The sequence below is a fragment of the Rattus rattus genome, chromosome 4 (genome assembly GCF_011064425.1).
Source record: "Rattus rattus isolate New Zealand chromosome 4, Rrattus_CSIRO_v1, whole genome shotgun sequence".
In the NCBI taxonomy this organism is placed as follows: domain Eukaryota; kingdom Metazoa; phylum Chordata; class Mammalia; order Rodentia; family Muridae; genus Rattus; species Rattus rattus.
In genome coordinates this window covers 113802860-113828627 of record NC_046157.1, presented here as the reverse complement: position 1 = coordinate 113828627, position 25768 = coordinate 113802860, and the positions used below count along the sequence as shown (strand labels likewise).

General features: G+C 49.6%; 1 protein-coding gene across 2 annotated transcripts in view; it reads left to right on the top strand.

Annotated features, from left to right (window-relative positions):
• The window catches only part of Cracdl (CRACD like), a 58732-nt gene extending 33641 nt beyond the window's left edge, over positions 1 to 25091 (top strand). The window contains exons 7-10 of one of the 2 annotated variants that reach the window (XM_032900957.1): positions 4478 to 6797; positions 22256 to 22443; positions 23385 to 23529; positions 24339 to 25091. In XM_032900957.1, the coding sequence (XP_032756848.1) occupies positions 4478 to 6797; positions 22256 to 22443; positions 23385 to 23529; positions 24339 to 24481 (2796 nt within the window). In that variant the 3' untranslated portion in view covers positions 24482 to 25091. The remainder of the gene's footprint in view (positions 1 to 4477; positions 6798 to 22255; positions 22444 to 23384; positions 23530 to 24338) is intronic. The other variant, XM_032900958.1, reaches the window with a different exon arrangement.
• The last annotated feature ends 677 nt before the right edge of the window (positions 25092 to 25768 follow it).

Sequence of the window (25768 nt, the reverse complement as noted above, 5' to 3'; positions counted from 1 at the left end):
CATTAATACTTACATGGATATGTTCACTCCACAAACCCAAGAATCCATGTGTCATGTGCCAAGCCTGACACCTTCCATTCTTGGATTCCTCTTACCCTGACAGGGCTTAGATGCCTCAGCTCTAGAGAAGGGGAGGGGTAGGGGTCAGGACAAGCATGGTCAAGGACAATGACTCACACTGAGAAGGACTTACAGAGTAACAACCTTACCTGTCCTCTCCTCAAGACACAACTGCAAGTGTTGATGATTTCATGACAAGCTGGGCAGGGCCAACATGGGTTTCAGGGACTTCCTGAAGAGAGTGAGTTTTCTGTTTGGCGAATGGGAGGTACTTTACAAACTCAAGCTGACAGGGTTAACTTCTCAAGAATCAGTGCAGGAGGGAGATACGGGAGGGGCGGGCATAACTTCAGATTATGTGTCACCTACAAACCAGGGCACTTGTATCCATTCTGTGTGTCCAGTGTGTGGGGAGACCACATGCTATGGGAACCTGATGAACTCCAGACATGCCCGAACTCATATCGAATGGAGCTAAGTATCGTCCCTTCTTGCTCCCCACCCCCAACATTGCTGAGACTCTATTTTAGCTTTGAACTTGATTTCATCCTGAAATCCTGGCTTGTAAAACAAAAAAAAAAAACTACAAAACTCGGTTGTAAGTCAGCCTTGGAAAACACGGAAGCACAGTTGGTCCTTCATTTGAACTCCTTCTCTCCCTCCCTTTTCCTCTTCAATGGTTGACAGAGAGCAGGCGTGACTCAGGTTCTCAGAGGTATTTTCCTAGTGGCTGCCGCCGTCCCTGTTTGCTTCTGGAGTCATGCTGGAGGCGTGTGCCCATCAGTACACACAGCCACCTCTGCTGGGGTCCTGAAATTCCTCTTCCACAGAGGCCTCTCATGCCCTGACTGGCTTTCATATGCTCCCTTATTGACTGCAGTGATGGGAAAGAGCCCCACACTGTCCCTTCAGTTGCCATGCAACCACAGGGCACTTCCACAGAGACCCGATTCTTTGGGCTCCAGTGGACAGGGAGGTCCTACTTTCCTCTCTCTTTTGATTCCCCCATAGCACATGGCACCTCTTTCTCTATCTCCCCCAAACCCAGACAAACAGGCTTGCTTAGAGATCCCACAGGAATGCTGCTTTCCTTGCTAGGGTACGTCTCAGCTGTGTCGCCAGGGTGTAAACTCTCCACTCCATTCTCTGTGAGGGGAGTCAAATGACCCTTTTACAGGGGTCACATTATCAGATATCCTGCAGGTCAGAGACTTATATTGCAATTCATAACTAGCAAAATTACAGTTATGAAGTAGCAAAGTTAGGGGTCACCACACGAAGAACTGTACTAAAGGATCACAGCCTTAGGAAGGTTGAGAACCACTGGGCTAGAGCAAAACGCTACGGTCGGGGGGAGAATAAGGGTGGAGGGATGGCTCAGTAGTTGCCATGCAAGAGTTCAGAGCCCCAGAACTTAAGTAGATGTGTGTACGTGGCAGTCCCCCTGTAAGTTTAACCTCAACGGTCCCCAGAGCAAGCTGACTTATGAAACTAACCACATCAGTGAGCTCTAGGTTTGATTGAGAAGCCCTGCCTCAATAAATGAGATGGAAGATGGGTTGAGGATGATTGCAGACACCACATACACAGGCACCTATGTACGTATGCAGCCACACAGTGTATGCAGAAGCGTACGTACATTCACACGGACACCCACACACAAGCTTGCACACGAGCAAGCTCTCTCTCACACACAGAGACAGAAAAAGAAGACAAGGGGGAAAAAAGGAATAAAAGGTATTCTTATTAGAGGAAGAAGCTTTTGTCTTACACAGCAAAATGCTGGATTGCAAGAATGATTTTTGTTTAAAAAAAGATTTATTTACTTATTATATAAGTACCCTATAGCTGTCTTCAGACACACCAGAAGAGGGCATCAGATCTCATTACAGTTGGTCGTGAGCCACCATGCAGTTGCTGGGATTTGAACTCAGGACCTCTGGAAGAGCAGTCAGTGCTCTTAACCACTGAGCCATCTCTCCAGCCCAAGACTGGTCTTTATTACAAAGTTGAAACACACTTGAGTGCATCTGGCTGAGCCTCTCAGCCCCCAGCACAGCACAGAGTTGGAACAGAATGCGTGTAAAGGCTCACACCTTCAGTTTCTTACATCACTTGGTTCTCAGGCCCAGCCATGCCATTCTCAGAGTAGGGAATATCGTCAATCCATTTTAAAAGAGGCATTGATGTTGAATGACTAGCCCTGGTCTGCTGACTGGAAGAGCTGCCAGAGGTTATAACCCAGAGCTCGGATAGAGACTGCCTCCTCTCAGCCCTGCTGTACTGTTCGTAGGACGGCAGTATCATCTTCCAGGGGATTACTGTATGGTGTGCTGTGTGCTCCCTGGTGACGCAGGTATAATGTTAGAGCCTCCACTGAGTCTACATCTTGGTACAGGCTGAGCATTTCAGGTTCCAGATGCCAAACCACTTTGATACCCCCAGGAGGAAATGCCAAGGGGATTACCTAGATGAAGTGGACACGGTGTACCCTGGCAGCGGTGGAAAGGTTGAACCCCTTCCTGCTGCAGCGAGCCAGAGGCCTTAGACCATGCAGAAGCTGCTTTTCTATCCTTTGGATTCAACTCAGCATCCGATTACTTCCTCTGGAGAGCACACCCCCATGCCAGCCGTCACCCTGCTTTATCACCTCCTGCGGCTGCTGGTATCCCAGCAGGAAGGTGCTCTCCCCATACCAGACTGCCAGCTGTCTGGGTTCTGTGACTGATGCTTTCAAATCATGACCCCACGCCTTCCACATCAGTGATTTCCTACAGTAGCAAAAGAACAGCAACAAGAACCTAGAACTTTCAGGGAAACAAAATGAAACCTTGTATAGTTTTCTTCCTTCAACTTCTTTTGAAAGAGACGGGAATTGTGAATTTTGGCAAAACTTAGCTTAGGAATAGACTTTAGGCAGCTGCAAAGTATTAAACAGCCGGGGAGTTGCTCTGAGTTCGAGTTCTTGCCTCACTGTCCAAGGCCCTGGATTCGTCCCCAGCATCACAAAGGTAAAAATAAAACACCGGCCACAAGAACCAAGTCTAACAAACCCGAGGTTCCCTCTCCTGCCTTCAAACACAGAATTGCAGTCTTTAGTGCAACACCGCGAGCGATTCCCGAGGTTCGAGGTCCTGAGCAGTTTAAAATCGTCAACCGAAGGACCGTTGACCTGGAATCGTTTTTACATACTTACTGCCTTTGTGGGCCCGGAGTCTGTCTTGATTTTCATTTTCTTCCCGAGAGGACGGATTGAGTGCATGGTAACCAAAAGGAACCCAGGTCCAGACTCCAGCGATCTCTCAGAAGAAAGAATGGCACAAAGCAGTGTAGGGTGCCGGGTGTGCTAGAGGCCAGAGCAGGAAGCATCGTGAGCCTGGACAGGAGATATCTCTACAGGAGATAAGGCTGGAGGGCTCCGCAGCTGCTGGCAGACCGCCCTGGAGATGCAGATCCAGAGGCAGCCTCTGGCACAGTGGTAGAGCCCTGGCGTCACATGAGTCTAAGACCAGAGAACTTAAGACTGAAATGTTTGGATTTTCTTCTGTGGTTCCCAATTCACGCTGCTTGAGCTGATACAAAAAAGTTTTTAAGGAAACTGTATCTTTTTTCTCAACAAGGGCAGACCTCTGGAGAAGGGGTGTCATGTGTCTTGGTACTGAGCCCAAGACCAGAGAGTACCTGTTCACCTTGGAATACCTGTTACCATAAGTTAGCTCAGCCTTGACCAAAATTTCCAGGCTCTCTAAGTACAAGGAGATAATGACAAGTCTTCCCTCAACCAGATATGTCTAGGGTGAAACAAAATTAACGGAGACCATAACACAGGACAGATAGTTACTTCTTTTGGGTCCTTGTCCTTCTGTTTGGCTCTAGACAGGTACCCATTTGGACACATGAACTACTGGGGTTTTTGTTTTTTTCTTTTGACAGAATCTCAATACATATAGTTCTAGCTGGCCTAGAACTTGAAAAAAATATAATATATCATATATATTTTATATATATATATTATTTATATATATAAAGTACATGATATATATTATTTATATATATTAATTAAATATATATAATATATTATATCATGCTTTCTGACCTCAGACTCATAGAGATCTGTCCATCTGTCTTCTGTCTTCCTGCTTAGGGCTGGGATTAAGTGTGCAGTCACGTAACTGGCTGCATGAGCTGCATTTAGATTGAGGGGTTAACTGCCACGGATCAGCTGAACTTAGGAACAAGGTTCCATGTGAACCCATAAGGGCAGCTGAAGAGCGTGCGGACCTCTACTTCAGCACCAGCCTCTGAGAGCCACCGTGTTGCCTAAATCATATTAGTCCTGAAGGAGGCGAGGGTGAGATAGGCTGTCTGATAAATATTAGCTACTGTGACGACATCTTCTCACCTCTGTTTCTCCTAGAGGGCACAGTCTGAATGCCTGAGTGATCTGTCATGGACCTTAGAGGAGGAAGACTATGAAGAGAAGTCATTGTTCCATGTCAGCATGGAAGAGAGCCCAGATGCTAGACAGCGGGATTTGATGCCAGGCAGAAGGCCCGAGTTTGGAGGACCTGCGACCCTGCTGTCACCTGGAGGGGCCTGTGCCAGGCGTGCTCGCCTACAGCACAGCACGGCAGTCAGTGCCAGCATGGAGGAGGGAGGCTCTCTTGGAAATGAACCCTCAAGCCTCCCGGCTACGCCAGAGGTCAGCGAGCCCATGGCGGTCTCAGTTCCAGGCTTAGAGTCCCTAGAAAGTTCTCCATACCATATTCCTCGTGTTGAAATCAAGAAGGAAGAGCTGTCCACTGGAGGCCTGTGTCCCCTAGTGGAGAGTACATCAAAGGAGGCTCCTTGTGGTTCTGGAGATGCGGAAACCCCACTATCTACTGATATCCCTGAGAGGGATGTGGTACCTTCCAAGGAGGGCTGTGCCCCTCCAGAGGGAGACCAAGCATTTCCTGAAGGAGACACAACACTCCCAGGAGGGGATACTCTACCTCCTGAGGGAAACACAACACCTCCCAAGGGTGTCATGGCACCTCCTGAGAGAGACAAGTCACCTTCTGAGGGAGATGTGGCACCTCCCAAGAGGATCATGGCACCCCCAGAGATAGACAAGTCACCTTCTGAGGGAGATGTGGCACCTCCCAAGAGGATCATGACACCCCCAGAGATAGACAAGTCACCTTCTGAGGGAGATGTGACACCTCCCAAGAGGATCATGGCACCCCCAGAGAGAGACAAGTCACCTTCTGAGGGAGATGTGGCACCTCCCAAGAGGATCATGGCACCCCCAGAGAGAGACAAGTCACCTTCTGAGGGAGATGTGGCACCTCCCAAGAGGATCATGGCACCCCCAGAGAGAGACAAGTCACCTTCTGAGGGAGATGTGGCACCTCCCAAGAGGATCATGGCACCCCCAGAGAGAGACACATCACCTTCTGAGGAAGATGTGGCACCTTCTGAGGGAGATGTGGCACCTCCCAAGAGGATCATGGCACCCCCAGAGAGAGACAAGTCACCTTCTGAGGGAGATGTGGCACCACCTAAAGGGATCATGGCACCCCCAGAGAGAGACAAGTCACCTTCTGAGGGAGATGTGGCACCACCTAAAGGGATCATGGAGCCTCCTGAGAGGGACATGTTACTTCCAAAGGGAGACACACCACCTGCTAAGACGATCACTGATACCAACTTGGAGAGGCCTTCAGATACAGAGAGACAAGACCAAAGTGTCCAGAAGGAGGAGGAGTTGACCCTGGTGGTACCCAGGCCTGAGAGAGCAACAGGGACAGAATCTTCCACAATTCCTGCCCCAAGCCCTCCGGTACCCAAGAGCTGCCTAAAGCACAAAACCTTGGTTCCCAGTGGGTCCGCCGCAGAGTCTCCTCTGAAAGAGCCCAGCCTATCAGTCCAGGACAAAGCAGCTGTGCCTCCGGCCCGCCACAGGCCAACACAGGCTGCAACCTCAGGAGGTCCAGAGAGGGCAGCCCCGGGAAGAAAGAGCGAGCGCAGTGCGGAGCCACAGCGCAGCAGCGTTAAGAGGTTCTCTGTGACCTCGAGCAGGGCACGTGCCCGTGCCAGCAGCTCCCGCCTTCCCGAATATTCTGCGCATGTGCCTGCAGGGGGACGGGCACCCTTGCTGCGGAGTGGCCTTGCCTGGAGGAGTGAGGCAGCACTTGATGACCTCCAGGTGCCGCCAAAACCACCGGACCGGAAGACAACGGGTGGTGACCCTCAAAACTCAGGGGATGTGGGGGCCGGCCAGGCAGGACCGGGCAAGAGCCTCCAGGATGCTGAGCCTTGTGCTGCTACCTTGCAGGAGCCAGCCGCTGGGGAGGACCAGAGCCCCTTCCCAGTCAAGCTGCGCTCCACCTCACTCTCACTCAAATACAGAGACAGCTCTGCCCATGAGGCCAAAGCCATCAAGAGGTACAGCGCCGAAGTCAGGTTGGAGAAAGGTGGCCTGGCTCTGCTCCCCAAGGATGAACAGAGCCATGTCGGGGCTACCCCTGCACTGCGAGGCTCTAGGTCCCCCAATGGGCAAGGGAAAGGAAAGACCAGGTCTCCTGAGCAGCCCGGTACCAAGCCACCCCTGCCCAGGAAGCCGCTTCTGCAGAGCCTTACTTTGCCGTACCCAGCCGCAGGCCCGGATACCAGCCCTGGGGAGTCCGAGAGACTCATACCGGTCAACCAGCCTCCCGAGCCCAGGAAGGAGAAGTCGCCCCATCAGGGAGCTGGTAAGAGCCTTCCAAGATGTTTGTGGTTGGGAATAGATGGGTCACAGGGAAAACCATGTTGCCGGGATGGTCCCAAAACAGGTTCAGACCTTAGCACAAAGAGAATTGGAGGGAAAGGTCAAAATTTCTCAGTACTGCTGACATTTTGAAAGTTGGGGAGCTGAGGCTGCCGCTCTTGCAACAGGGGTTCAGTCACCAGCGTAGGAAAACAAAATGATAGAGACTTAGGAGTTGGGGCGATGGATTGATTAACTGCTCTCCCTGCCCCTGAAGAGGACTAGAATTTGGCTTCCAGCTCACTGGGCTAACTGCCCCGAACTCCAGCTCCAGGGGTCCTGGCATCGCCTCTGGCCTCTGCAAGCACCCGGGCTCACACAGGCACACACTACAAGCAGATATACCTATACACATAGATAAAAATATTTTAAAGGAATTAGGAAATGTTACGCAAACAGTGGCTTTTGTGTGAATGCAGGAAAATCGTCTATGTTGACATACTAGGGCAATCCAAAATCTAATTGGTGGACTATTCCGGGTTTCTAAATGGGGGATACAAATGCGTCTACTTTATGTCTCAGAAAGTCAACAATTCGTATGTTAATTTTGACGCGCGTTTTCCCTGGGCCTATTCTTTCCCTGGGTTGTGAGAGTTCGTCTGACCTTATTCCCACAAGGAAAACTGTCTTCCTCTGTCCCTAATCAGGCCTCTGCATGGCCTCACGTGGGAATCATACTGGGTATCGTATGACTGGAGTCGTAGGAAGGTCAGCCTTTACTTCCTGTCCCCCTCCGGAGATGATGTTAGGTTCAGGACACCGCTTAATAACCTTTAAAAGAAACCATCTTTAAGATGAACAGGAACAACATAAAGTGAGTTGTATCCCTCTATGATGTTCCAGATCGAAAGGAATCTGTTGGAACTGGGTATCTGCACCTCAGTTAAAGAGGCCACTTATTGCCAGCTTATGTTATTAATGGGAAATAAGACTATACAACTGTTGGGTGCTGTGTATGTGTGCACCCACATGTACATATGCACACAACACACGCGTTTGTGCCTGTAACAGAGAGATCGGGGCCTTAGCAATAGTTTTTCCACGGCAGAATTTATTTTAAAATGTTCCAGGCTATTTTTAAGTAGCTCTTGTAAGACCAGGAGTCCACTTAAGCACTGCACTGTGGGGACAGAGAAGAATCCAAGCTTGGTGGCTCACTTGAGAAACCCGGAACCCTGAAAGGCAGCTTCGGACAAAGGAAAAATGTGCTCAAGGCAACATCGCCAACACAGGTTCAGAGATAAGCGGATGTTCTCTGCGTCCACATAAGAAAAAGCGTGGTGTGGATGCAGCCTTTCAAGTCCCTAAGGGACGCATGCAGAAGGCTTCCAGCACTTTGGAGGGTGGCTTTCCTGGTCCCTGGGCCCTTGGCTCAGTCAGGAATTTTTGGTACCTAGATAGCCACTACATCAACAAGGGAGTCTGAGGAGAGGGTCAAGTCCGAGATGATGATCTGCTCTGTACAGTTTCAGTGTTCCAGAGGCAGCTGTAGAGTGATTTAGAAAGCTGTTTTAACAGCAAGGAGAATTGCTTTGTAGGTGAAAGTTTGATGTCAGTTCCATCTGCCCTCATGGTCCAGGACTGGAAATGTCTCTCAGAGGCCTACTGAGCAGAACTCAGGGTCATAGTTAGAGCTAGAAAGGAAGAAACCTTGGGCATGGTGTTTGGCCTCTTATTTATGTATGGCCTCTTTGACACTATTAAATGTCCAGGATAGTAATATTTGAAATGTAAATAAATAAACTATCCAATTAAAAAAATGTTCAGGATTGGCAGAGGAAGGAGGATTATGAGTTGGAGGCAAGGTTGCCCTAAGTAATGAGACCCTGGCTCATAAACAGATAGATAATAGATAGATGATTGATTGATAGACAGACAGACAGATAGATGATCAATGGATGGATGGATGATAGATAGATGATTGTTAGATGGTAGATAGATCGACAGATAGATAGTAAATAGATAGAGGATAGATAGATGACAGACAGACAGACAGATCAATGGATGGATGGATGATAGATAGATGATTGTTAGATGATAGATAGATGGTAGATAGACTGACAGATAGATAGTAAATAGATAGATGATAGATAGATAGATAGATGACAGACAGACAGACAGATCTTGCTTAAGCAGTAGAGAGTTATCTTGTCCATCTCTCTGCATTGATATTTTCTAGTCCACAGAAATAACAACTGATCTCCAAAGCGAATGCATCTGGGCTCCTCTGCTGGGCACAGGCATTGGTTTAGATTTTCCTGAGAAGGGAAAAGAGGAGGAGCTGCCCTCCATCTGTTAGGAACCCATCCTCTCAGAGGCTGTACTATGAGAGCCGAGCTCCAGGACAGTGAGTGCTGCCTGTCCCTGCCTCCTCCATTCTCCCAAGGAGTCTGCAGGCTGCCTCAGACAGACCGGAGCAGGACCAGGTCTGTGTGGCCGAGCCGAGCCTGGGCAACAGTCCCCACACTCAGGTCACTGATGTGGCTTCTGCCTTCATCCTCGCTACTCCCAAAGTGTGGCAGCTGGAGGCCACATAATTCATACCAAACATATAGACAATGAAAGATTTCATGACCGTGTTCATCTGTTTCCTACAGATAATTAATTTCTGCTGTGTGTTACCTCGTGGTGGCAGAGACTTTACCCAGGGTCACAGATCATAAAGTAAGAGCATCAGTTGTCCCTGGGGGTGCCCAGCTCTAAACTCTGCCCCAGTGACTCCAGCTGCATCGTCCCCTGCACTGATGTTTTTCTTGTCCTTCCACACCCTATGTTCCCTTTGAAGGAAAGGAGGAACCTTCCCTCAGTGATGAGGGCAGGAGATGTAGGGATTATTGTAGCATACACAGGAGCCCAGTTTGCCCATGGGGCTACAATAAAGTGGTTACACAAGCCCAGTACTGTGTGTGTGTGTGTGTGTGTGTGTGTGTCTGTGTATATGTAAGTATGTGTATATGTGTGTATGTATGTATATGTATATGTGTGTGTATGTGTGTATGTATGTGTGTATATGTGTGTGTGTCTGTGTGTGTCTGTCTCTGTGTGTATGTATGTATATGTGTATGTGTGTATATGTGTGTATATGTGTATATGTATGTGTGTATATGTGTATGTATGTGTGTGTATGTATGTGTCTGTGTCTCTGTATGTATGTGTGTGTATATGTGTGTGTGTGTGTGTGTGTGTGTGTGTCTGTGTGCTTTTCAGCACAAAATAGGCCTATTTGTAGACCTGGGCCACCATTTGCTGATCTGCCATGAGAGGGAAATGGCCTGTGGTTAGCCAGCTTGTTCAATTTCCAAGACACTATCCTTCCTCCTGTTGGTCCAGTGCATCTCAGAGTCTAAAGTACAGGTCGGAAACAACTTTCCACACACATTATTAGGCCTTATTTAGAAGGATATAGTGCATGTTTTAAAAACATCTAACACACACACACACACACACACACACACACACACAGGAAAAGTTTGCTGTGAGCCAGGTGGATTGGTGCACGCCTGTAGTTCTAGCTACTTGGGAGCCAGGCAGGCCAATGGCAGGTCTGAGGCCAGCCACTGCAACCTGGCAATATTCTGTCTCAAAGTAATGTTTGTAAGGGGTAGAGAGGTTATCTCATGGTTCGATTTGCTTCGTCTCACTGTGATAAAACACCATGACCGAGGACAACCTGGAGAGGAAAGGGCTTATTAGGTTTACACGTCCGAGTCATAGCACATCATTAAGGATAACAAGATAGGAACTCAAGCAGGGCAGCAACTGGGAGTAGGAACTGAAGCAGAGACCATGGCAGAAAAGCTGTTCATGGCTCACTTCAAGGCATATTAAGCTACCTTTCTTGTGGCTCCTAGGACCACCTACCCAGGGGTGGCACTCCCTAGAGTGAGCTGGACCCTCCTATCAGTGCCCCAGACATGCCTACAGGCCAATCTGATGGAGGCATTTTCCCAACTGAAGGCTCTCCCTTCCCGGATGATTCTAGCTTCTCTGTCAGGTTAACCAAAAACTAACCACACACCTCACCTCGCACACACAAAACTGGCTTCAATCTCCTGGGCCTACTTTGAATCTTTTGGAGGTATACCAACATGTACCTTGAGCAGTTTTTACGTTTTTTTTTTATTTTGTTTTGCTTTGTTTTTGGAAACCCATCTCTGCTTACATTTTACATTTTCTTTCAGCCTTACTCTTCCCTTCTCAATCCTTCCTTTAGAGAGCCTTGTTAGCCTTCAGGCCTCTGACCCCCAGGCTTCCCTGTGCTCTTCAATGTCTGTAACACTCTCAGAAATGGAGACCTTTCACTGTGGAGGAAGAGTTCAGATCAGAGGCTCCCCAATCTCCTTATCCATGAAAACCGCCCAACACAGTATCCTAAGTTCCTTTTGGAGAGCTCATTGCACCATGATATCTAGGGGAAGACTGAGGAGGAGTTCCCCAAGGGAGCCTGAGGGACTTTCCTGACACAGAAAACAAGTGAATTCTTTAGAACGTTAACTCGAGTCTGTCCTGTGACCATTCTAAGAATCTGAGCACGAGTCAAAGATCAGAGCTTCACAACAAAAAGGAAGACTCTTACTGTGTGTAAATGTTAAAATATTTAAACATTTAGACACCGAAGCCTCCTCTCCTACTGAATGCCCGTATCCCATCTGAATGTTGTCTAATCCCGCCCTATATAAAGAGACCCAATTCCTCCCCATGCACGTTGCAGTCATGGCTCTGACGTATGAGGACACTCACATGGATGATTTATTCCATCACAACTTGCTATCCATACCGGCCTGCCATCTGACATATGGAGCCTACTGTAAAGCAGGGACGTCTTTCACGTTCAGCTTGAGTGGCTCGACCCATCATTTTAAGTGCTGTCTACTATGTGTACCTCCTGACGAAGGACATTGTGCTTGTTTTGATCCTTTTCCCCCTCTCAGTCACTGTCCTGGCTACTTTTGATGTCATCTTGACACAAGATAAAGTCATTGTAGAAGAAGGAGCCTCAAGTGAAAAAATAACTCCCACCAGACTGGCCTATGAAGAAGCCCGAGGTGTGTTTTCTTGATTAATGATTGGTGCGGCCTAACTGACTGTAGCTGGTGCCAGCCCTGGGCTGGCGGTCCTGGGTGATTTAATCGAGCAGGCTGAGCAAATCACAAGGAGCAAGATATGACGAAGCATTCCTCTGCATCGGCCCCTGCCTCCAGGGTCCTGTCTTGAGTTTCTGCCCTGGCTTCCTTTGATGATGGGCTGTGATATGGAAGTGTAAGCAGAAATGAATGCTTTCCGGGGTTGGGGATTTGGCTCAGTGGTAGAGCGCTTGCCTAGCAAGCACAAGGCCCTGGGTTCGGTCCCCAGCTCCGGAAAAAAAAGAAAAGGGAAAGAAATGAATGCTTTCCTTCCCAAGATGGTTTGAGTCGTGTTTTAGCACAGCAGTAGAAACCCTAAGACAGTCACTTTAGCACGGTCACCAATCTGGCCAATTTCACTTCTGACTGACACCGTGGGCTCTCTGGGGCAGATTCCCAAAAGTGGACTCCTGTGCACTGTTCACTGGGTTGACTCTAGATTGTCCCCCACAGAGATCACGCTGATGGCCTTCCAGCACAGTGGAAACCGTTCCCCATACCCCACACCTCCTGGGTATTAGGTGAGGCTGGTGAGGCTGTGCCCCACCCCAGCCTGGTATGAAGGAAGGAAAAATGTCAGTCACATTGTACAACTTGGTCAGTGAGTTTCTGCCATCTCAGCAGCAAGGGTGTTACTTTCCCTTGTCCCCCTGCCAATACCTTGTTCTTTTAGCACAGGGAACTGAACTTAGGGCTTAGTGAATAGTAGGCAGGTATTCGTACCGCCTTCTAGCACAGAACTCCCTGTCTTTAACCTGTCTTTCCTCCAGTTCTCGTCTCATATCTAACCATGGAGCAGTCCTCTTTAGAAATTCCCCATGCCTCCCAACACACGTAGGGGAGTTGTAGTTCCTGGGCGAGGCGCTCAAGGCTTTTTAGACTAGGGCCAGAGTCGTCAATGCTGCATTCTCAATCTCTCTGCCTCCCCAGGTCCCACCTCATCCGCAGCCTCACCCCCCTCTGCTGTGGAAAGGACACACTACCCTGACCTGAGCAGCATGGATTGGAAGGGTTTGCTCACCAGAGTCACTTGAGTTTCTCACACTCTGAGTGTTATTTCTTTGCGTGTAAAATGAGGTTGTTGCCAATATGAGTTATGGGAACACAGAACAGCAAACGCATTTTACCTGGGACACATGACACCATTTCATAGCACAGAACTATTTTCTCAAGGAAGTACCAGTTTCTTCGTCTCAGTGGCAAAGAGCACACTGTGGCTAGGATACTTCTTCCTAGCTCAGACAGAGGTGCCAGTCCACAGACTGTGTTAGCAGTTCAGGGCCCATTTACCAGCCTACCTTGAATTAGGGATGGCCTAACTCTGTGGGATTTCTGTGACAAGCAGAGCCACAGCTCGCAATCCCCCAGTGCAGGGACCAGGCCAGGAATGCACAGCTCCCATACTCTTGAGTCTCTAGAAGATACTGTGAAACTTCTTGGCAGGCTGGGTGTGTGTTCTCTGCAGTTGAGCATCTTGGAGGATTGGTGGTTAATTCCAGCCACTTATGGATATTGGAGATAAGGCTTCTCTGAGACCTCCTGTGGTCCCAATGCTACCAAGAGGACAAGAGAACCTCCGGGGAGCAACTGGAACCCAGGAAACCTAAAAGTTAACTGGAATTTTCCAGAGTCCTTCTGGACATCTGCCAATCATAGGGCAGGCCCAGTAAGAGAGTGGCAGGTGTCAATCAAAGAAGAACCCTCTTTTTCTACCACCCACCCTTCCTTCTGGACCCACAGCCATTTGAGGAGAAGGAAACCTGACTCTTACCTTCAGGGAAACAGGAGACTCAGCCTGACTTAGCCAGGGACCGTGTGTTCTGGTTCCCACCTAAGGTGGCTTTGTCTTCCCATGGACATTTGCCCGTTCTCTAGACACAAATATGATTGTCACAGAGCAAGTAGAGTGAGAGGAGGAAGGTGGCAAGCGTTCTCCAATGCACAGGACAGTCAGTCCCTCCGTGGTATAGAATTACCAGCACCAAAGACAGTACAAAGCCCAGGTTGAGTAACTCTATCTTGGCCACTCAGAGGGAAAGTTCAGTGGGGAGGAAGTGGGCGTATCAGAAACTCATGGGAACATACCCCATAATATGGGGTGCTCATTACTCCATAAGTGAAGATCAGCAGTGAGAATGGGTGCGTTCATAGCTTAGCCTCGTTTCACTGTGGCCATGGGTATTAAGACTTTCTAAAGGAATCAAGGGTATACTAAGTTGGTGAACACAATCCAGTCCGAATAGCACACTTGGAAGGCTAGGAACCTAGGGATTGCTTACGCCTGAGGCTGGGTGCATCCACAGTGAAAGTAGCCCAGCCATGGCTGTCTCGCCGCAGAGAGGCCATGAACCCAGCAGTTGGTCCATCTACAAGGTTAGGTACCTCAGCACTGCCTATCTGAAGGGCCTGGTAGTAAGGCCAGGGAGTATATGGAATAATCCTACTTCTGTGTCCTTCTGGTCTGGGCTGCTACCAGAAGGTACCATCCATACTTGGGGTGGGCCTTCCCACATCCATTTAGGCCGGTAAGACAATCCCACACCAACTCGCCCACAGGCCAACCTGATAATAGACAATCACTCAACTGAGGATGGCCCCTCAGATGATTCTAACTCATGCCATGTTGACATTTAAAGCCATCTGTCCTGGGCAAGTGACTTTGATCTGTGAACCTCTGGTGAGGGTCTGAAATGTAAACTCTGAGGAGAGTAATGAAGGTCCTTGTGAATGCCATGTCTTCTAGAGTTTTGGGTATTGAATGTCCCTCAAAGCCCCATGTGTCATGTGTTGAAGACTTGGTCCTAGAGGGACCAAGGAGCCTGTGGTAGGCAGGCATCCAGGAAAGAGATTAGGTAAGCCTCTGAACTGAATATTGAGACCACAGTCTTCCTGTCCTCGTGTTGCTTCCTGGATCCCGTGAAGTGAACAGGCTGTCACCTGCTTCTGCTAGCATGTCTTTCGCCATTGCTGGCCCAAAGAAACAGGGCCACGTGGCCTTTGAGACCCTCCCTGCCACTTTAAGCCAAAGTTAGTACCCCCTCTGTTTAAGTTGGTTCTGTCTAGGGCTTTGCTGTAGTGACAGGGCTAGGAGTGCCGCACTGAGAAGCAACACCGAGTGGAATTCGGTTCTTACATCTGGCGGAGAGGCTTTACCCACGTGCTAAGGCGGGGTGAGGGAGGCCCCAGCTGTGTAATAGAAGGGAGATCTTCACTCTGCAGAAAAGGGCCATCCATCTCTGCAGGTGGCTACTTACTCCTCGGTCACTGGAGGCGGTTCTCATGGGCTTCCAGCTTTAACTGGCTCTTCTCTGAGGGCAGATGTAAGGACTTTTGTGGAGGGGTGTTTGTGGGTCTTGTGGGTTGTGTGGAGTGGGTGTCATACAACCCGACAGTTTTCTTACTGTTATTCTGCTACAGCTCGAAATTATTTTCAAATAGCTGTCCCCACAGCCTGTGTTCCTGCAGGATCACTGTCCCATCTGAGCAGGTGATAGTCTCGCCGCCTCCAGGCTGAGGGCTAGACTTGGGTCACTGCTGTCTGCCAAGAGAGACTAGTTTTAATTGCATAGTCGGTGGCAAAAATAATGAAAAATAAAGAAAAAAAGTAATGTCCTTTGGGTCTAGCACCCCCCACTGACCACACACTTTAGCTCCCAGGCTCCCACCGTGAGGTACAGATGTTGGGCCAGGCCAGTCTGGGGGGTCTGCCCACCTTGCCTGCCCAAGCATTTAGCATCGAGCTCTGCTTGCTTGAGGAAGAGAGCCCGAGGCGACATCTGTCCCTTAGGATGCCCCCAGTAGATGTGCTTACACACCGGTGACCAGCCTGACTCCGCCTATCTTACCCAGATGTGAGTCATGTCTTATTTTGTAACCACTTCTGGGCAGGAATGAGCCATAAACTTAGACCTTCCACTCTGAAGACAGAAAGTCCTTCAGTGTCCCGCAGCTTGACTGACCGGTGTGTGCCCCTGTGCAAACAAGGAAGCGCGAGGTACCGAAGTACTTTACAGCTGCCAACGGGACGCAAACCGTGGAGAACCAGCTGGATCCCCACAGCTCTCACCATCCCTGAATTTAAACAGGAGTGGCAGTCCCTTTAGAGATAATCACCTTTTAGTTGTTTGACGTGTGCACTTACAGGCAGATGTCTCCCGCTGCGTGTGTACGGGTCAGAGGACAACTTTTGGAAGATCTCCCTTTCCAGGATCTAGGTCCTGGGGGTGGGGGAGGGGGTGGGGACGTCCCAAGTAAGGTCTTCAAGATTGGCAGCAATCCTTCACCTACTGAGCAGTCTCGCTGGCTTGACAATCTTTTCTTCTTCCCTTCTTGTGGGTTTGGCAGAGGTCAGGGAGAGGTCAGACTGTAGGTCAGGCAGAGGTGAGTTTCTGGGTTGAGGGTGGAAATTAAAACCACAAGAAGCCTGAGGCAGAAGTAGAGTTGAGCTGAGCGTACCCTGGCTGTGCTTGACCTGAAAGGAAGTCATGGGGTGAAGTCCTTTTGGCCTTGCATGCGGCTGGGAAAGAAATTTGGGGAGTGGTGGATGTGTTCCTGGGAGCTAGGGAGTGGGGAGAGGCACCATCAGAAAGGCAAGTGGAAGGAGACCACAAGGGACCTTGGAGGCTGAGGGGTAAAGAGAACGGGAAGGAGCTGCCCGTGAAGGCCAAGACTTCCTCCAGAGTCCTGTGATGCCCTTCTTGAATTGTGGAAACAGCTCCCAGCTGAAGGCCTGCCTTTGCGCCTGAGTGGGCAGGGGCATTAGACATCTCTTCCTGACCAGTGTCCAGCAGCTATTGAATCCAGCCGTGTGTTCTAGTTTGTATTTCCTTGTGTGTGCTCCTGTGTCATATGCATGTGTTTGCATCACTGTGTATGTGCACGCGTGTGCATGTCATGCGAAGGCCAGAGGTAGATGTTGGGTGTCTCCTCGGTTGCTCTGAGCGCGCGTCTGTCGCTGAACTTGAAACTGACCAGTTGGCCAAGTCTGGCTGTTCAGCACGCTCCAGGGATCATCCTCTCCCTGCCCGTCCAGCACTAGGGTTAAAAGCTCATGTCACCATGTCTGGCTTTGGGCAATGGGGGTTTGAACTCAGTGGGCAGCTTCCTTACCTCCTGGGTCGCCCCTCCAGTCCCCTCACTTGTATGTACTTCTTAAGAATATAGGTATGGAAAAACCCATATGTGATATTTGACCAGAGCAGTGAATTTCAAAGTTAGGGGAAATACAAGGCAAAGCCCCTGTGTCTATGCTGTCTCAGAATCAACTTGTCAGTCCATGATATTGTCGTGTGCTCTATGTGTTTCCCTTCCAAAAAGAAATATCATTTAACATGTATCCTTGATCTATTAGCATAGACCTCTCTGCTAACGGCATCATGGCTCATGACTGACTCAAGTACTTTTCTAACGTATGGTTTGTGTGGGGCATTTCATAACCATGCTGCACTGAGGGACTCTAAATGACATGTCAACACTACTCTTGGTGTGATCTTAAACCCTCAGAACAGCGGGGCGTGGTGCTGTGCGCCTTTAATCCCAGCACTCGGAAGGCAGCAAGTGGATCTCTGTGAGTTTGAGGCCAGTCTGGTCTGCAGAGTGAGTTCTGGGCCAGCCAGGGCTACACAGAGAGGCTCTGTGCAAAAATTAAAACACTGAAAACACCAAGAAAAAAGCCCAAACACGTGCCACTAAATAGACCACAAAGAGAACACATGTACAGTGCAGGCATTGAAACCAGAAGGCAGAAAGTCCTCCTGTCACCTCCTATCTGCCAACCACATATATCCAGGTAACCACAGAAGCACCTGACCAGGGATTGCAGATGCGTCCTGGCAGGGAGAGCATCCTCCAAGTGGGGAACAGTGAGGACTGGGCACTGATTATTTGCTGAATGAGGAAATGAAGGGGTAGCGGGTTCATTTGGGGTTGGAGCCAGCGCCAAGCTCTATATTTGGTGCGTTAATGGAAAACCCTTGCCCACTTTCAAACTAAAGCCTCCGGCAAGCCCCAGTTCTAAGATTGCCCCATGGCTCCTGGACAGAACCAGTGGAAAGCCACTGGAACCCACAAGTGATATTGACCAGGAGCTGGCTTTGAGCCAGGGCAGATAACAGATTAATGAATGTTTTAGGAACAGAGCTGAAGTCTTATATACTGAAAGCCCAACGTAAACCCTGGAGCAAACTCGAGTCTCTGTATTCCCAGGATACAAGGTCCGTGTCTGCCCTAGAGGCTCCCTTAACGCCTGTCTGCCTTGCCCATGGGTGTCAGGACTGTAGCCGGAGGCCTAAAGTTCAAGCAGACAGGACAGAGCGCTATTCTGGCTTCAGCCACTTGAGAGACACGGTTGTTAATACATCCTCTTTAGATCAGACATCTTATTGAGCAGACTTGGGCCTCTCCTTCCCCGGAGAAGGCTTTAATTTCTGGAAATGAGCTCTGGATATGCATTTTTACGACGATGGTTCAGGGGCTACAAAGATGGGTTCAGTTAAAGCATTCGAGGCACAACCATGAGGACTCAAGCTGACTCCCCAGCACCCAGTTTCCTGTCACCCCAGCACTGGGGACGGTGGTGCGGGGGTGGCGGTGGGGCAGAAAGGAGTCCCCCTGGGGCTTATTGGCCAGCCAGTCTAGCAGTACCAGTGAGCTCCAGGTCAGGTGAGTGACCCAGTCTCAAAGATAAAGATTCATAGAGATTAGGGAAGACGCTTGGTGTCAACCTCTGGTCTTCATATGCAAAACATGCCCATAAACTCATGTATGTACCCATGAGCATGTGCAGGCCCCCCCACGAATATGCACATGTGTACAAACACACACACACACACACACACACACACACACACACACACACACACACACGCACTGGTGCACACTTTCTTCTTCAGGAAGGACAGAAAACACAGCAGCATGCTATCAGACCAGAGCACCTGCTTTAATCTCTCAGCTCCTGAAGTTCACCTCCTCCTGCTCACCGCCCCCTCCCCCAACGGGACAGCTCAAAGCTTCTGGCTGACCTTTGTGCCCAGAGTCAGGCTGGTCACTTCTAGGATTCTTTCTGGGAAAACAAAACAAGCAAGCAAGCAAACAAAAGCCAGTACCTCACGATTGAATTTTAATAGGCAGCAAAACCAAACAAAAGGGGTAATGCCAAGCGATGGAAAGTGTTTGCCACCTGTAGGTCGAGCATCCCAGGACCGGGTGAGTGGTTAGGACTTGGGGTAGGATGTGGGGAGTGCAGTCTGTCTTCTAAATACATATATAGCTAAGTCACATAAGCCCACAGGCTAACTTCATAAGCCCACTGCCTTAGTTTCCCCATCTTTTGAAAGAGATTAGAAAACGGGAATCCCCAAGATGGTTGTGTTACACTTATTTCATTTACCAGCAAACAACAGAGTAGCAGTGGTGGCAGCTGAGGCAGCAGCCAGTGGCCACCTGCACACACGGTAAACGGGAAAGCGGACAGGCACTGTGCTAAGGCTTGGGGGAGGGGGAGGATGATGTCACTGAATCTTTACAAAAAGTGGCATAGATAGCAGGTCACCTTGCGGGATTTTTTTACACCTACACTTATACCGGCTCTAAGGGCGTCAGTCCGTCCAAGAGCACACTGCTAGTCTGAGGCCTTACAGACTGTGTCGAAGACTGGCGCTTTACAGCATTTTCCCTAATAGAACTCGAGGGAAGAGACTCTGTTACTAAGAAGGGAGGAATTTTACCAACTGTTCCTTTGATGGACTCCTCTCCTTAAATAACGAAGTGATAGTTTTCCGCTGATCTGAAGCTGACTGCTTGTGCAGTGGGGTTGTTTGGGCCAAACCGTGTGGCTCTCCAGATCCCCTCACCTGAGACATTTGCCATCTGGAAGTGTTAGTCTGTGTTTGTTCTAAGGCAGATTAGATTGCCCCCTTCCCTGGCAGCTGTGTGGGGAGTCAGCCTCTCTCAGACCCTCCGCAAAGGGATCGTGTACATTCCAGCACGTGGCTTCTGCTGTCCGAGAGAAATGCTAGGCTCTGCAGGTGTTGGCTGCAGACCTGGGCACACTTGACAACTCTGAAGCCCTTATTATTTGGGGAGGAGGAGCTGAGATGTCAGCCTCTTTAAACCAAATCCCCAGGAGACTCAGGTCTGTCTGTTGAGGCAGGAAGATAAACAAAGGAGGGTTTGCCTGTGGCTTTATTTGAGCTGACACATCTGCAGTGTCCTGGAGCTGACCTTTTGAGCAGATCTAATCACAGAAACTTTATGCTGCAAACCTCAGCCCTGCGAGTTAATGCTTTCAAGGGTCACTGACAAGCTTTTTGGCCCTGGAAGGCTGCCATAGACTGCCCACTGCCTGTCTTCATTTCTCTCTCTAGCCCTCCCCAACCCAGGTGGATCACAGACCCAGAGCCCTGGGTTCCAACGTGACAGAAGATAAGTAAGGTGAATGCAGGTCATGGAGGCCACTCAGGCCTGTGTCACAGACAAAATGGCTGTCACCTGGCCCTGCCCATACTTACTTGGGACGTCTCTAAGGCTTGGTCTTGTGGGAAGTGTCCAAGTCTGGAGAAATACAGGAACCAAACAGGAAGGAAATGGCTGCTGAGAGACCTTGCTCAGTGACCTCCGCTCCCTCAAGTCAGTGCTGAGTGGAGCTGCCTATAGATCAAATCCTGGCACAGCCTAGTGCAGCTGCAGGGTTCACCCACTCCCGTGGGTCAGCGTGTGAATGTTGATACATGGACACACACCAGTGCAGTTGGAAACATGCCAGGTGACCCAGCCCCAAGCCCCGCCCTCCCTCGTGGCCCCTTCTTTCCATCAAGCCCCAAGCCCCGCCCTCCCTCGTGGCCCCTTCTTTCCATCAAGCCCCAAGCCCCGCCTTCCTTCATGGCCCCCTCTTTCCATCAAGCCCCAAGCCCCGCCCTCCCTCGTGGCCCCTTCTTTCCATCAAGCCCCAAGCCCCGCCCTCCCTCGCATCCCCTTCTCACCAACTCCCCCTTACAGGCAGTCCCACATAACCTTCCCGCTTGTTTCTTTTAAGGTTTTAAACTCTACATGTACAAGTGTTTTGTTTACATGTCTGTGCACTGTGTGCGTACCTACAGAGGCCAAAGAAGATAGCGTAACCCTCAGAGCTGGAGTTACAGATGGTTGTGGGCCACATGTGGGTGCTGGGACTCAAACTCCGGTCCTCAGACAGAGCAGCCGGTGCTCTTCCCTGCGTATCCTCCCAGCCCTCCTTATGCTCAGTTTGAAAATGTATCTTTTAGCTCAGGTGAAGTTATCCGAGTGCAGGGTATCAAGAATTTACCTGAACTACGTACGTCTTGCGCCTTTGGGCTAAGAGGTGGCAGCGTGCGAGCTACCCAACACTGGGTGTTGAGGCAGTGCGAGACCATGAACATCCCACACCTGCTGAGGCTGGCCTGGCCCTCAACAAGCTACCTCTCTGCTCTGATTTAAAACTGGAAAGGCAAGTTCCTGGGTTTGTAAATTCAGTCTTATCAGAATATGTCATTGGCTGAGAGAATAAAGTTCAAATCCAGAGAAAAATTTCCGTCTCTTTCCAAGTGAGGCAGGCAGCTGCCTCTGGCCAGTGCTCACTGGGATAGGGATGGGGTGAGGACAGGACACACAGGAAGAGTTCAGAAGGGACTCCTGGTCCCTAGGGAGAAGAAATGGTATGAGAGGGCCCTTTAACAAACAAACGAAACAGGGAGAGCTTCTAAAGATTTTGTGGGGAGCAGGCGAAGAGACCTACAGTCCATTAACCATGCAGGCCCCTAGCACTTCCCGTGTCAGGTGAAGACAGATGGTTTTAGAAATGGCATCCCGTCCCAGAAAAGGAATGTGTTGAGCACATCAGGTAAATCAGGAATGGGGGCGAGCCACTGCTCCCACATGTAGACTGTTATCAAAGCCCTCCTATCTGTGCTGTACACTCCAGCTCTCCCGGAGAGAATGCCTGGTAGAAATTAGCTTCAAAATGCACACGTTGGGGTGACAGTTGTGTCTCGTGGTTTTGGTGGCTCGGACCGGAGGAGCTGTTCTATTTGAGGCATCTTTAGAAAAACTGAAGTTTGCCGAGGAAGAGAAATAATATGATCACAGAGGCTTTGGCTGGGGGTTGGGGGTCTTTCTGAGACTCTACTCTTCAATCCCACTTCTCCTCAAGCTCCCAAAACCAAGCATTATAACACACCTTGCATGGAAGAGACGCTGTGGGTAGGACTGAAGGGGAAGGTGGGACTGTCTGCCTAAGATTGCTCCCTTTTGGCCTTTATCACAGAAAAGGGTCAGCCTCCTGCGGCTACAGGTCCTGGGGCTGATGGGCAACCCACCCCACCCTGGATCACCATGGCCCGGCAGAAACGGAGAGGAGCCCCAGACCTGCCAGTCAACCAGGAAGAGAAGCCTGGGTCACGGCTCCAGAAGACAGAAACTGGAAAGCAAGCCAAGGTGGCCGAGAGAGTCCAGGTAATCACTCTTTCTGTGGCATTGGGGTAATCTTGGCAGGGTGTGGTGGGGGCCGGTACCGCTGTGCTCACAGAGGCCCTGCATGAACATCAATGACTGCTGACATGCTGCAAAGGCAGGGGCAAGCTGCCTCTTCTTTGCCTGTGTGGGCTTGTAGAAATGCAGTGAAGACGGAGTCTGCTCTGGCCTCCTAGGCAACGCAGCTCAGCCTCTGGGAAAATTGAAGACAGTTAAAACAATGTCTCCCCTCAGACACACGCCAACACTGTCACCAGCTGCACCTCAGCTCATTGTGCGGTGATAAATGAATCCTGCTCTTGCTGCAGCCTGCTGGCTTCCCTTTTCTCTCACCTGGGGCTGCACAGCCAAAACCTGGAGTTGCACGTGGTATTCAACTGAAAACAGCTCTCACCAACCCCAGCAACTGTGCTTAGAAGCAGGCCACGATGCAGCTTCTGTAGCCTTCCACCAACCAGCACAATAAATGGGGTTCTGCTGTGTGGGAAAGGGAGCCTGCACTGTGGTAGGACCTGCTTCCCTTCCTGCTAGTGCAATCCTCAGTTGTATCTACACAGCTGAAGACCTATATGTGGCATAGAGGAAGGGAAATTACAGAGCAAGATGTTAGCCATTTCAGCTGTTGCCATAGCATGTGTCACGAAACCGTTTCCTGTGGCTCTCACATAGAATCCTTGCTCTATACCTCTGGGGCTGAGGCTGTGTAGAGGCAAGGAAGGAGCCACCGTGCACATGTGGGCCAGGAGAAGCTGGCCCAAGTCATAGCATTTCGATGGGGCGTGCCGGTGCACAGAGCCCTTTCCAGAAAGTGCCAGCAGCAGGCTGCATCTTGGCAGAGACATTTTGTAACTAAGTCACTTGGAGTATTTATCCCTTCTCAGTCTTCGTCCTTGGGCAGCACGTGTCATTTTGTGTCTCCGTAGGAGTCTGTGAAGCAGGGTGACTTCGTCCGAAGCAAATCTTTCCTGATGACCCCTGCAAAGCCCCCTGTGACCCAGAGGCAGGGGTCAAAGCTGAGCCTCAAGGAGGGACTGCAGAGAGGAATCTCGCTGTCCCATCAGAACTTGGGTATGAGATTGGCTTGTATTTCCGAATACTTTGGTACCGTCATAACCGAGTTCTTTCTCCGATTGGAGTTTGTATTATTGAATCATTTTGCCACGTTGAGCTGAGTTTCTAAAAGGCAGCCCACCCCCTTTTTGAGAAGGAATTTACACGTGATATAACAGCCACCCACATTCAGTGTGCATTTCATTCTAACGGTGAGATTATGTATATTTGTGGAGTCCTGCCACCCTGGTGTCGATCTAAGAATAGAACATCCCCCTCACGCTGGAATGAAACCTGTTTATCACATTCCCTTCCCCAGGGGTAGGTAACCACTAACCTACTTTGTGCCTCTGTGAGATTTCCCTTTTTTTGGGAACGTGAAATCATAAAACATGGGCCCCTATCTCTGCCGTTTTTGAATGCAATTCTGAGCTCACTGAGGTGGTATTTGCTGGTTTCCTGGGAATGAACCTGGGGTCTCCTGCACAGTAATCATATACTCTGCTATCGAATGACATTTTGGACCTAATATTTTTTCATTTTTACTTACTTTGTATTGTAGTTAAAAGACAGGAGGATTTTGCTTCCCTTGCTGTCTTTAAGTGGGTGGCTGTGAAGGTGTTAGGCTGGATCCCACCTGCAGCCTACCTCTGTGTTCCTCAGCTAGACCCTGAGCCTTTCCAGATTCACTTTGCCTCCAGACCGGTCTAAGCCTGCCCCGAAACTCTTCCAATCATATACACTCCACACTCGTACTTCAGTCTTCTCATCTTTATGTACTGAAAACCCACCCTGGGTCTCTTGCTTGTGTTTGTTTTGTCTCCCAGCAGCTCAGGCTGCAGCCACCACAGAGAAGGAACTTCATCAGCTGAAGAGAGCCAGCTACGCTAGTTCCGATCAGCCATCCTGGATGGAACTCGCCAGAAAGAAATCTCAAGCCTGGAGCGACATGCCCCAAATCATAAAATAGATTGGCAGCCTGCTGATGAAGGATGTCCACTGTATCGACGAGCCGCTTAGTTTTAAACTGCCAATAAATCATGGCAGGCAGACTGTGAAACTTACGATTGATTTTTGTCAACGGGTTGCGAGCAGCTCGGAGAAGAGAGAGGAACCAGGGGGAACAAAGAAGACCAGCAGACAGCCTCAGTGCCGGAGCCAGAGGGGCTGTGGCAAGAATGTTGCAAAGACCAGGGGCGCCATCCATGGCAAGAATGTTGCAAAGTCCAGGGGCACCATTCCTGAGCTGAGTTGTCAGCCTGAGCCTACGAGTCCCCGGTCTACGCTGCCTCTTGCCATCAGCCAGTGCTTCTGGCCACCGTCTTGCCGTGGACCACCGTTTTGTGTTTACTAATAAGCATGATGTTTATGGTAAAGCAGGGATGCCCTTTTACAAGAGCAGCTACCTAACCATCCAGTTTCCTGAAGAAACCCACCCCGAGAAGGAGAGGAAGGGACGTGGCAGGGTTTGTCAATTCATAGACTGTTTCCAAAAATAATTTTTAAACTTTTCCACTAGGCACCTGTGTCCCGAACCATTGCAAAATGCATTGCCTGTTTAATAAAAAGTTTCAAACACGTTTCTGCTTCCTGGGTTAATGTTATTTTTGTTCACAGAGGACATCTTCCAAGTTGAGGAGAATACCTTCACACCTCATTGAGAAAAAAAAACCTCTGACTTAGTTGGGAGTTGAGTTTGGGGTGTGTTGGGGAAGGGGTTGGTTTGTTGTTATTGTTCTAAACAAAACATTGACATTTGTTTTAGGAAGAAAGAAGAATTTGTAGAATTTCTCGTTTGCTCTATGTATAACATTGCAAGAATATGAAATTCCTAAAGACAGTCTGTCCTAGTTTGTTTTCCGTTGCTGTGGTAAACGCTGTAACTAAAAGCAGGTTGGCGAGGAAAGGGTTTATTTTAGGTGACACATCCCAGGTCACAGTCCACTCAGGGCAGAAATTGAAACACAAGCCACGGAGAGATGCGGCTTACCAGCTTGTTCCTGTGGTGAACTCAGCCTGCTTTCTTATGCAACAGGGGGCCACCTGCCCAGCCAGGGATAACACTGCCGGAAGAGAGCTGGGCCCTCTCACAGAGAATCCCTTATAGACTTGATGATGTGCTGGCTAGCGGGGCATTTTTCTCAGTTCAGGTTTCCTTTTCCCAGGTGACCCTGGAAATAAAATAATAGGTAAATAAATCTAAGCAGGATACCATTGATACTTTAGATCATTCCGCCCTTCCAGCCTGCATAGCTCA